The sequence below is a fragment of the Phodopus roborovskii genome, unplaced genomic scaffold (genome assembly GCF_943737965.1).
Source record: "Phodopus roborovskii unplaced genomic scaffold, PHOROB, whole genome shotgun sequence".
Lineage (NCBI taxonomy): Eukaryota > Metazoa > Chordata > Mammalia > Rodentia > Cricetidae > Phodopus > Phodopus roborovskii.
In genome coordinates this window covers 1643281-1655119 of record NW_026125572.1, presented here as the reverse complement: position 1 = coordinate 1655119, position 11839 = coordinate 1643281, and the positions used below count along the sequence as shown (strand labels likewise).

General features: G+C 37.3%; 1 protein-coding gene across 1 annotated transcript; it reads left to right on the top strand.

The window, feature by feature from the left end:
* Positions 1–1238: 1238 nt before the first annotated feature.
* Positions 1239–9937, top strand: LOC127216912 (caspase-1). Its single transcript, XM_051177795.1, has 9 exons — positions 1239–1308; positions 1902–2168; positions 2422–2478; positions 4968–5080; positions 5697–5870; positions 6256–6490; positions 6965–7105; positions 9247–9356; positions 9788–9937. The coding sequence occupies exons 1-9, from the start codon at positions 1302–1304 to the stop codon at positions 9884–9886; spliced, it is 1203 nt and encodes a 400-aa protein (XP_051033752.1). The 5' UTR covers positions 1239–1301; the 3' UTR covers positions 9887–9937.
* The last annotated feature ends 1902 nt before the right edge of the window (positions 9938–11839 follow it).

The following is an 11839-nucleotide window of genomic DNA, read 5'->3' as shown; positions in this document are numbered from 1 at the left end:
TGTGTTTCAAAGGTGACTGAAGTTGTGATTGTGGTGGTTCCCTAAGATAGGAGAAACTTCCTGAAACTGCTTCTGTGTTTGAACTGGGACTTGGGGTAACTAAATCTGTGCTCCAGGGCCAGGGGCTAATTGCCTCCAGGGTAAACCATCTCTTATACTTTTAAAATGAGAGCTGTAGATTTTATGATGGAATAGGCAGCTCAGCTTAATGTGTCCTTATAGACCCTACTCATTCTCCGTTGTCCCAGTCCTCAGCCTCAACAGATATCCCCTATGAATACAAGGGCTGCTCCTGACAGGGAACTGAGTAGTCAGACTGAGGATCCACCCCTCTCTTCTCCTCCTCCTCCTCCTCCTCCTCCTTCTTCTTTTCTTCTTCTTCTGGATGTAAGTCCAGTCTCATTCCCAGCCATATACTAGAAAACCAGCTGCCTTTTCCTTTTCATCTGTCCCCATCCTCAATACATCACAAATATCTTCTCCCCCGACCTTCCTTCATAAGACTCATTCCACCATTTCAGCACGAAACACCAACAGACATTTCTTGTGAACACTCCAGCCTAGTAAACCAGGGGAAGGCCAAATGAAGACTGTCACCATCCCCTCCTCCCATCGAAATCCAATCCCACAGGCTCATCCATGTCTGTGCAAGAGAACCCCAGCTGAAGCTTCCTTTCCCTGTATGACCTCCCAGCCTACATTTCCTTTGGGTCCCACAAACCATCCCCTTCTGAGCTCCCTTCCACCACTCCTGGCTTTATCGCTGCCCCCACCTCCAGCAGGCACCCCTCCAAACCCACAGGTCTCACAGGTCAGAAAACCATGTAAACTGGCTGCAGATCTCTTCTCCCTCTGTTAAACTGGCTCTAATCCCCCAGTCACATCCCCAGCTCTGGAGCAGGAACATCTGTGGCAACTGTCCCTGCACCCCTGTACCTCTGTTCCCATGTCCTCTGAATCCTAGAATTCTTCCCTTTATAATTTTCCTGCCCCCACTTGTTGCTTTGCCCAAGCTCATGAGCTCATCTTTTTTTCTTTCTTTTTTTTTTTTTTTTTTTTTTTTTTTTTTTTTTTTTTCATACTAAGACATGCTGCCTTCATACCAGGAAGTATTCCAGGTGTTGTGGAAAGATCATTTCCAAGGTTTACTCCTTGGCAAGCCTGAGCTGTAGAAGTGTAGGTTTAATTAGGGCAATAATCATGTGCACACATGAATAGTGGCTATTTCTCAATCGGCATACACGCCTTGGTGGAAAGTAACTTTCAGTTTCAGTAGCTTCCGATGGTAGGAGAGGAGAGCCATGGCTGGTGAGTTTTCCCCATTGCTAAAAAAACTAATTTGGTAAATAAGTAATTTGGGAAGGGGCTTTTCTGGAAGCTGTCATCAGCTTGTGCAGGTATTTAAGAGAGCTGAATCTGGGAAAAGGGAAGGCTATGGGGAAAAAGTGTGTACATTTGATTCTTAAAAGTCATAGAAAGCAAAGGACAGGGCCAGAAAGGAAATGGTGCTTTACTCGTATACGGCTGTCGTTTTGCAGTCTTTACTATTACATGACCCTAGTCTGACAGAGTGAACCAGATGAGTGACAGATATGGAGTCTGCAAAGGAACATGGTTTATTGTTATTTCTTTGTTTTATTAATAAAGTTGAGAACAAGTGAAACCTGAATGAGTGTTTATGGTTCTTTGGTTCTAACAGGAAGACAGTAACTTGATGCTCCTGCCTTTCTCTGCACTTGTGCATCACTGAAGGGAGACAGACAGCACAGATAGCAAACAGTGATGTATGTGACAGAGTCCTTTTATTGATTCAGTCTGAAATAAGCCACAGTCCTTTTTACAACATGAAAGGTGCATGTGACTATTTTTCTGGGCTTGAGAAATCTTTGTGTCTTAAACAGACAACATCCTCAGGGCAAAGAGGAAGCAGTTCATCCGTTCAGTGGGCGAAGGGACAATAAATGGCTTGCTGGATGAACTTTTGGAGAAGAAAGTGCTGAACCAGGAAGAAATGGAGAGAATAAAATGTATAAATGCCACTGTCATGGACAAGGCACGGGACCTGTGTGATTGTGTCACTAAAAAGGGCCCTCTAGCAAGCCAAATCTGTATCAGGTACATTTGTAATGAAGATGGCTACCTGGCAGGAGTTCTGGAACTTGAATCGGGTAAGAACTTGTATCCCAGACTATGCTGAGAGTCAAAACCTTTTAATAACTAGTGTCTGCTTCACATATATTTCATGTGATTTGAACTCCCTCATCTCAGACTCCGGAATCAATGACTCTATTTGCATATCTCTTGTCTCTGTTGCTCCTATTCCTTCTCCCTGGTCTCATGTAGTTCACAGTACCTTCAAACTTGCTGTATAACCAAGGATTATCTTCTAATGGTGAATTAATTTCCTTTGTCTCTCTTCAGGTCCACCAGCAGAAAATTTCATTAGGAGAGACAATTTCCAGGGAGAACATTCCTCAGGTACACATGCTTGCAAATCAAGAACACTCTTTAGATACTCATCTTTTTTCGTTGTCTGTCAGCTTCATAGGGAAAATCAGCTTGAGGAGCTATCAGTAACTCCCAGGCACTGATTCTTTGATTTTTCTCATCTACATGTCTTGCTTAAGCAACAGCAGTTCTCATGGCTTCACCAACTATATTCATACTACAACTTTCTGAGTTTGTACCTCAAGTCTTAACTACCTAATTGGGTACCAGATATTACCATTCGAGTGCCTAGTGCACATATTCCTGTCTCCTTTGGAAATGTACTTCCAAACATCCCCAAAGGTAAACTTGTCAGTCTTCCCATTCTTCTTTTCAGTTTTCTTCTCCTTAGCTAATGCTGATATCATTAGCAGTTGTTCAAATGTGAAACTCAAAATGTATCCTTAGCTTTTCTTTTCCTCTCCTACCTACTTTCAGTGTGTAGCTAAGTTTTAATGGGTTCCCCTCTCAAGTCCTTTACCAACTTATCAGACACCTGTTACTTATAGCGTATAGTAGATGCCCATTACTCACTACATGGTTATTTGTGCACCTATACTTTTCTTGGTCATTGAGAAATAGTTAAACATGCCAATTGTACGGTAGACATTGTTCTATAAAATCTTCAAAACTAATAATCATGAAAAATTATATTTGTGATTGAATTGAACTTGAATGGATAAATATTATATGAAAATTTATTTAACACTATTTTTTACACAAACTAAAGCTGCCAGCAATTTAGACATAGCAATGATAATACAAACCTTTATTAAGACAACATGGATGTCAGTAAACAAGTTAACGTTCACAGTGGTTCTTGCATGATAGAAAGTTGTTTCTTATTCATGAACATTATACAAGTTATTCTCAATAAACAAGGAGCTCTCTCCTAAGCTTGAGATAGCCCACACTGTGTCTCATACACCTATAAGAGACGGCACCAGTAGAACTGTGCTTACAGCCATTCTGTGAGAGACATTGGGAAGACTATGAGAAGATCTTCTAAGAGTTTGTAAGCTCATTAGATGTGCCACAACAATTACATGCATGTCTTCTACTGGCTCCCACAGATCACTCAGATAGAATGTGTTCTGGACTGGGCATAACAATGAAGACTTTGGGAGGGTGGGAGAATCTCACAGACTGAGTACAGGTTTGAGAGTGTACAACCAACCTTTACTGGGAAAAAGGCCAAAATAACCTTAATTTACACATTTTAGAAGAAATATTTACATCCCAAATACCACATTAATATTTAAGTGGTCTTTGATAAAAGGGTGCCTTCACCAGATCCATTGTTAGTAATGTTAGAAATGACTAGCACTGCAGGTTGCAAGAGAGGTTTTCCACCATAGTTCTGAAATACTTTCATCCAGAAGACAATGCTTTCCCTGAAATCAAAAAGGCAAGTGTTAAAAAAATACTCATTCTCCTAAATCTATTAATGATGATTAGTCCAAATGTTATATATTTCATGTGATATGACATTCCTATATAATTGAATACTTTATTTAATTACACTAAAATTATCTCTAATATAATAAATATTTGTTTAATATGTAGTTACTTTAGAATAATATGTGCAGAAGCAAGACGTCTTTTTCCAATAAACGAGTAGTTTCCATATTTTTACAGTATATTAACTCTAGCTAGTTTGTATTCTTTTCTACAACCAACACATTTTGATGTTTTGGTCAAACTCTCAAAACCAATTTACAAAAACACCTTTTAAAATTAATTGGAATCTCAAAATTTCAATTGTTTAATTTCCACTCTCCAGGCATGTTTTGAAAATATACCAAGTTTGCATCAAATTATTTAGAAGTACATCATATGATTAGATATATTGAACTTGTGATTCAATAGGACCCCCAGAAGCTCAAAGAAACTGTTTTTTAAAATACCCCTCATAGATTTGTGCCATCAATAAAAAGTGACATGCATTTACAAAATTTGCAAATTAATGTTAGCACTTACACTTTATCTGACTTTCATTCTAGTAAATACATTCAATGTTGTTCCTTCATTGGTTAATATACAAATACAATAGAAAGTGATCCTGAGTGAATGGACAGAGATCATTTCTAAAAGTTACTCAATGTGATGCCCACTATTGTGCATATGTTAAAAAAATATGTAAACACATATTTTTTAAATTTTTCAATGTGATTGAATGAGATATATTTCCTAACACCCCCACCTAAAATCTCATCCTAGGCTTCAAATACTTTCCAAAATAAATGCTAAACATTTTAATACTTGTGTTATCTAAAATATTTATCAAAATACAAATTCCATAATAGATCTCAGATCACACACTGGGAATCTCTGGTTTGCAATATGCTCATTAGTAGTGGTGTGTATCTCATTCTGCTTTGTGGTAGTGACACTTGTCTTCACACAATAATAAGGCTGGAAGGGACTTGATGTGAGACCAACAGGCTTCAATACAACTGTGGTATTTTTGTCGCTTACAGAAACAGAAGAAAAACAGAACAAAGATGGTGTCACATGTCCAGGACCAAGTGGGAGCCTCAAGTTATGCCCCTTAGAAACAGCCCAAAAGATACGGCAAGAAAATCCTTCTGAGGTGCTGTGCACAGAACTGGGATGGAGCAAGCTGAAGAGCAGTGGTTGTTTGTCACAGACACAGTCATTGCTATGTCCCCAGAGACTCGATAACACACTTTGCCTTACGTCAAAGATCCCTACCTCCTAGAATCTCAAGTTTACTTTGAGTTTACGCCAATTCCTTGGTATACAATAGTAGCAACAGGAAATCAATGGCTAACCTTAGATGCTTACTGTGAACCTAATACTACTCCATATACTTTTATATAAAACAAAGCAGTTAACCTTCAAAATGGCCCATTTTAGAGATTAAGAAACTGAGTCAGGTATGGGTAAATATTATGTCTAGAGTCAATAGAACTCAGTGGAATTGGCTTTACAATTTAGGGATCTCTAGCTTTCTTTTTCAAAATTATCTCTTCAAAGTTAAGGGTAGATGCTCAGAAATCACCTGAATATTCAAAAATTCCAAAGTGCTCTTGAATTAAGATTCAGTGCCCTTCCTATACTTAATCTAATCTTCACAAGGTTGGTTTCTTGAAAGGAATAGAAGGAGGGAATTAAGAATGATCATAAACACATAAAGTAAACATTAAACTAAACAAGGCTGTTCACTGAATCTGCCCTTCATACAGATTTACCCAATAATGAATACATCCACTCGTACACGTCTTGCTCTCATTATCTGCAACACAGAGTTTGAATATCTTCCAAGGAGGGATGGAGCTGATGTGGATCTCAGAGAAATGAAGTCACTACTGCAGGGTCTGGGATATACCGTGAAAGAAAAAGAAAATCTCACAGCTCTGGTAAGATTTCTCAAAATACGTAAATTATGTGTATGTCTCTCATACAATAGATAATGCCAGAAAACATGTTGGAGAAATCTTAAACTCATGCTAGTTTGTAATGATGACATCCTTCGGTGAGGAGCCACTGAATATTACATATGCCTGCCATATGTTGCAATGCTTTACCAAAGTCTCCTCTAACATCTAATTGGAAAATATTTCTACCACCTAAATGATCTCAGCATGACTTTCTTTAGTCTTTATAGCCTTGATTTTCATAAAATTGAAAGTTAGAATTTTTCTCTTCCATGTTACTCATTTTCATGTAATTATTCAAGGACACCCTTTACTGTTTCTAGTGAAATGACAGTTCATCTAACATCACTGGTCTGCTCTCTTCCAGGAGATGACTAACACAGTGAAGGAGTTTGCTGACTGCCCAGAGCACAAGACTTCTGACAGTACTTTTCTTGTGTTCATGTCTCATGGTATCCAAGAAGGAATATGTGGGAAGTCATATTCTGATAAAGTAGCAGATGTTTTAAAAGTTGATACTATCTTTCGGATGTTGAACACTTTGATGTGCCCAAACTTGACAGACAAGCCCAAAGTTATCATCATTCAGGCCTGCCGTGGAGGTAAGTGCTGGTGGATTCACAGCCTGACTTTATCATTTACATACAGATAATACTTTCTAGTGTTTGGGGGTTGACACCTAAATATCAAACATCTGTTTTACTAATCAGATAATTAGGCACTCTGTGGATTGTTATTTCAGATTTTTCAACTAGAAAATATCACGATCAAGAATCAATGCATATATACATATATATGTATGTATATACATACATATATATAACATTTGGATGTTATTGGATTCCAATTAAAAAATAATTGACTCATGGCCTATATCAAACTTTACATACACATACATACATACATATACATATATATGTACATATGTACATGTATACATATATGTATTCACATTCATATTTGTATATATAACTAAAAAACTAATACATTTAGATGTAGAATTTAATGAAAGTTTCAAAGAAACAATAATTCCCTTGGAAATTGTTAGAAATGAAAGCAATTTTTTGCCTTCCTAGAGAACCGAGGAGTGGTGTTGGTGAAAGATTCAGCAGAAGGTACTGGAAAGAAATTCTTAGTGGATGCAGATTTGGAAGATGATGGCATTAAGAAAGCCCACATAGAGAAGGATTTTATTGCTTTCTGTTCTTCAACACCAGGTAAAGGATTTTTTGTATAGATGATCTTCGTAATGGTTACTGTTAGAAAGAAGCACCTACAATCCCAAAGTTGCTATGAGTAGTTGGGAAGGAAGGCACATAACAATCTCCTGAAAACACACACACCAGATAACCTATGCTACATATTAGATATTAAGTGGCTTTAATGTGAGAGGGTTTTATACATCAAAACATATATTCATAAATAATTCAAATATATGCTAAACAGTAATAGTCAGCTCACATCTTGACACTTCCATTTATTACATCTTATATTAAGTCTAGCTGTTTCATCTTACTGAGATTTCTTTGACTTTCTCATAAATATTCGTAAATATACTGCCAAGGTGGCAATGGCTGAATATGATGTGTGAAATATTGGACAATTCCTAAAATATCTAACACTAAGTTATTCTTATTATCAAAGTTTTAATTAGTAATCTCACTAAAGCTACTTACTATGTTAAGGTTTAAATGAAACTCATTTGAGTCTTTCATTTCCTGAATTTTGCATTTCCTGAGGCCTACATTCTTTTACTCAAATGCATCTTTACGTCTTTGCCTCTGATCAAATACCTTACAGATTATGTTACTGACTATGGTCACAACCTCCAGATATAATATACTTCTACACTGGGTAGACCATACCTTAATGTATATATCACTATATTATTTTCCAATGATAAATTATCGTAGTTATTGATACAATCTAGGGTCATAGAGATTTGTAGAATTATTGGCTACTAATATATTCTGGTAGATAGAGAATCATCTTCAGAAACATATCAAGTAGTTTGCAGTGAGGCTCTGTCACATAGTTTCATACCATTGGTCATGCAGACAGCCCTGATTACACTCAATGAGTCATAAAAATTACAAAATAGCATGCACAGAGGAAAGCAGCATATGAGGGGATGTATTGGTTTATGAGTAGGAGGGACTTAATGAGATGGTAAGGAATAAACATAATCAGATGCATTTTATGTGTCGAAGAAATAGTCAATGAACAACAATGTGTTTAACTTTAAAACACAATAGTAAAACACCAACACATTTTCATCTTAAGAATGCCACAAACTATATTACTAGATTCAAATGTTCTTTTATATCATTTCCTAATATCTTGACCAAAAATCCCTGTCTGGTTAGTATTTCAGTTTAATAAGGATCAGGATAAACAAATAGGCTGAATAGTTGTTTATTTAGGGAGAAATAATTCACAGCCTAGACAGATGAACACCAGCAAGTTTCACCAGATGCTTTCCTCTCTATGTCCGGCCAACAAGAGAGTGTTCCCCGGCTCCTCCTCAGACCTCCTTCCATAGGTCACTTCTGCCCCTGGCTCCACCCCCCAATGGGCGTGCTCAGTGGCACAGAAGGAGACAAAGTGAATATCACTCTACAGGTTAGAGTCTTCCTCAGATCTTCCATTCTTGACATCCACCCTGTTGGTTTGTGTATCTCTTTCGTTTGCTGTCTTCACTATTCTTTGTAAATAGTTCAAACTTCATGTATCTTCCACACCCACTACCAAACCAAGTTGCAATTTGCCTGTGTAAATCCCAAACACACAGTAAGATTTTTTAAAAAGAATCTGGCCTTACTAGTACTTTTATGAGAATCAGGCCTTTTATTCTCTACTTAAAGACATTCACATTCTTATAGACATACTTGCTTCTACTCCTCATTTCCTTTACCCAGCTCAGATTTTTGTAGCTATTATGTATTCTTCAAATATCTCTTTCTTTACCAGAAATAATTTCTCTCAACTTGTAATTAAAATCCTTGCATTTCAAAATGTACAACAGACTTAAACCAGTGTCATTACATGGCACCCTGGAGACACACACTCAGATACTCCTTCTCCCAAGCCTAATCACTCTCTTACCCTAGGGACTGCCTTTCTACTAGATTTTTCACCTCTTTGACATAAGGAACTACTTCATCTGAAAAATCTGCATTGCATACAGGGAAGAGGTATTCATTGAATTTTATATAATTATCCATTGAAAAATGGCAGGCAGGCAGTTTTTATGATACAGTATGGACTCTTTAATGTGTCCAGCAATAGTGGAAAGGCTACAGTGGCCTGTATCCAGGGTAAGGTCTGTCATAAGATTTGAAATATATGTTATTTATAGACAACATCTCTTGGAGACATCCTATCAAGGGCTCTCTTTTCATTGTGGAACTCATCAAGCAAATGAAAGAACATGCCTGGTCTTGTGACTTGGAGGACATTTTCAGAAAGGTAGGACTAATGCTGTATCAATTCTGCTTCCCTGGTCTTTGCTATTTAATCTGTCTCTACAGGGATAGCTCAGAACATGTTGGTCTTTTAATAATGTCATCCTTTAAAAAGAGTTTTGTATTATTATTATTTTTAAGTTGGTCAACTATCCCTAAATGGTGCCAATGTTTTATGATCAAAAGTCTTAAGAAATAATCATTTATATTAACCCCTACCCTGTCTTTAGTAGAAAATGGAGAAGAATGTAATATCAATGTGTCCATATTTGTTAATTCTAGCAAGACAGCTTAATAGTCTTGAAGATATTCTCACAGCTGCGGTTCTTACAAATGCCATGAGTTGTTTATTGTCATGCTAACCAGTGCAGTTTCTTTTTTCATTTCAAGTCAAGATTCTGCTCTCTTAAAATATTGACTATAAATCTCTTCTAGGTACGATTTTCATTTGAACAACCAAAATTTAGTTTACAGATGCCCACCACTGAAAGGGTGACTTTGACAAAACGTTTCTACCTATTCCCAGGACATTAAAACAAGTATGTTGTACCTAGGTCTTTGTGTGTGTGTGTGTGTGTGTGTGTGTGTGTGTGTGAGTGAGTGACTGCATGCACGTGTGTGTCTACCATGGGGTTTGGATAAAGACCACTAGAGTAATAAAACTTATCCTGGCCCAGGTTTCTAGGTCTAAGATAATTATTGGGGAGAGTACAGAAACACAGAAGGGTGCTTTGTTTTCAGTTCTCTACAAAGGGTGCTTTCTTAATGTTCTCAGATTTGGATGGTACTTTCTCAGGGTGGGTTGTGAAAGGCCCATGGTCTATATGTCTATATTTCACTTCTGTAGGGCAGAGTACTTAAACATCTCTGTAGCACTTAAACATCCTTGGGCTCTCTGCGTAGTGAGCATACATGCCAGTATTATAGGTGATATAATCTGCACATACCTTAGCAGAACACTTACATTTGTGTAATTTCTCTTTCCTACAGGAAACCAAGAGTTCCATTTATTCTGTATCTGTTTTGGGAATCATGCTAATTAGAAGTGATGTTTCTCTAAATGATGTAATAAATCTCAAACAAAACTGAAAGGCTATCCTGTTTGTTGTTGTTGTTGCTGTTGGGTTTTCCTTTATTTGACCTGGTGCTCAGAACACAACATGAGGAACATATATTGTCTTTAATAAATTTATTCTTGGAAAGTGTATTTTGATTACTATAACCTTATACTCTCTTTGTTTTTTTCTATCCCTACAATTACTCTCCTCCATAAAATTCCCTTTTATATACCCATGTGTCTTTTGTTTTTTTAGATCCACCTAGTTTCACCAGGATCATCATGTAACAATAGGAAGGGACTGTCCACTGGAGCCTGGTAGATACCATAGTAGAAACACAATTGCCAGCAGTTAATTGCTCCTTTCCCAGAAACCATCAGTAGCCAGTGTGTAAAGAAAGTTCTTAGAATTAGCTCTGAAGTCTGAACTGGTTGAGCACCATTATTTCTTTTAAGATATCACTTGCTTGCATTTTCCTATAAACAAATAAACTTGATATCTTCACCACAAGGTGTGTGAGTTCCTCAAATTTAGAACTTGGCAGAATAGATTTAGGAGATAGAACTGGAACAATGACGGCCAAGATGATAAATACAACCTCAAAATCTTCTTGCTACTGTTGAAGCTTTGAACAAATCCCAGCAATTTCTAAAAGCTGTTCTACTTCACAGTGTCCATGAAAATGCTGTTTCAGCCCATACATTAGCCCTGAAATTTCATACTTCTACTGAGAATAGAACACAGACAGCACCCCTAGCAAATATGGGACAATTAGCATACACACATGACACTGAACAGCCCGACAGCGGGATATCATTTGAGCCTGTTACTCAGCAGCATTGATTAGGAAGAGATGAGAGAAGGGCACTCCACATGCCTCTTTGAAACACATCTTGCTAAGCCAACATTCCCTGTATTCTCCAAGTTGGTCACACTGTATTCCTGACTGTTGTCCATTGTCTATGCATGACCCTGATATAACTGTTTGCTTACATCATGTGACCAAGCATGCATCTATTATTGCCTGAGACTGCTTCTGTGAGTGAGGAGCAGTCTATGCTCAAAGGATACCACACACAATGGTAATCAGCCACTCTCAGAACAAATTTGTGCATTAATGCCATCTTACACAGTAAATCAAATGCATTCAGGGAGGACAAAATATACCTTGTTATTAAATATGGTTGAAGGGTTGATTAATAGCAATTGTTCTTATATTTAGTGACCATGTGAGTCACAGAGAACTGTTGACAGCCACATTAATAGCAGAAGTAATGTAAACTAATTAATGACCCAAGGCTTCCCAGAGCTTATAATCTAATACTAGAATACTGATTTGTAGGATGGAATCATAATTATAGGACAAAAATATCAGATTATTCAGAAACAGGTATCTTAGGAAGAAACATTTTGACATTTAGGCAAGGTT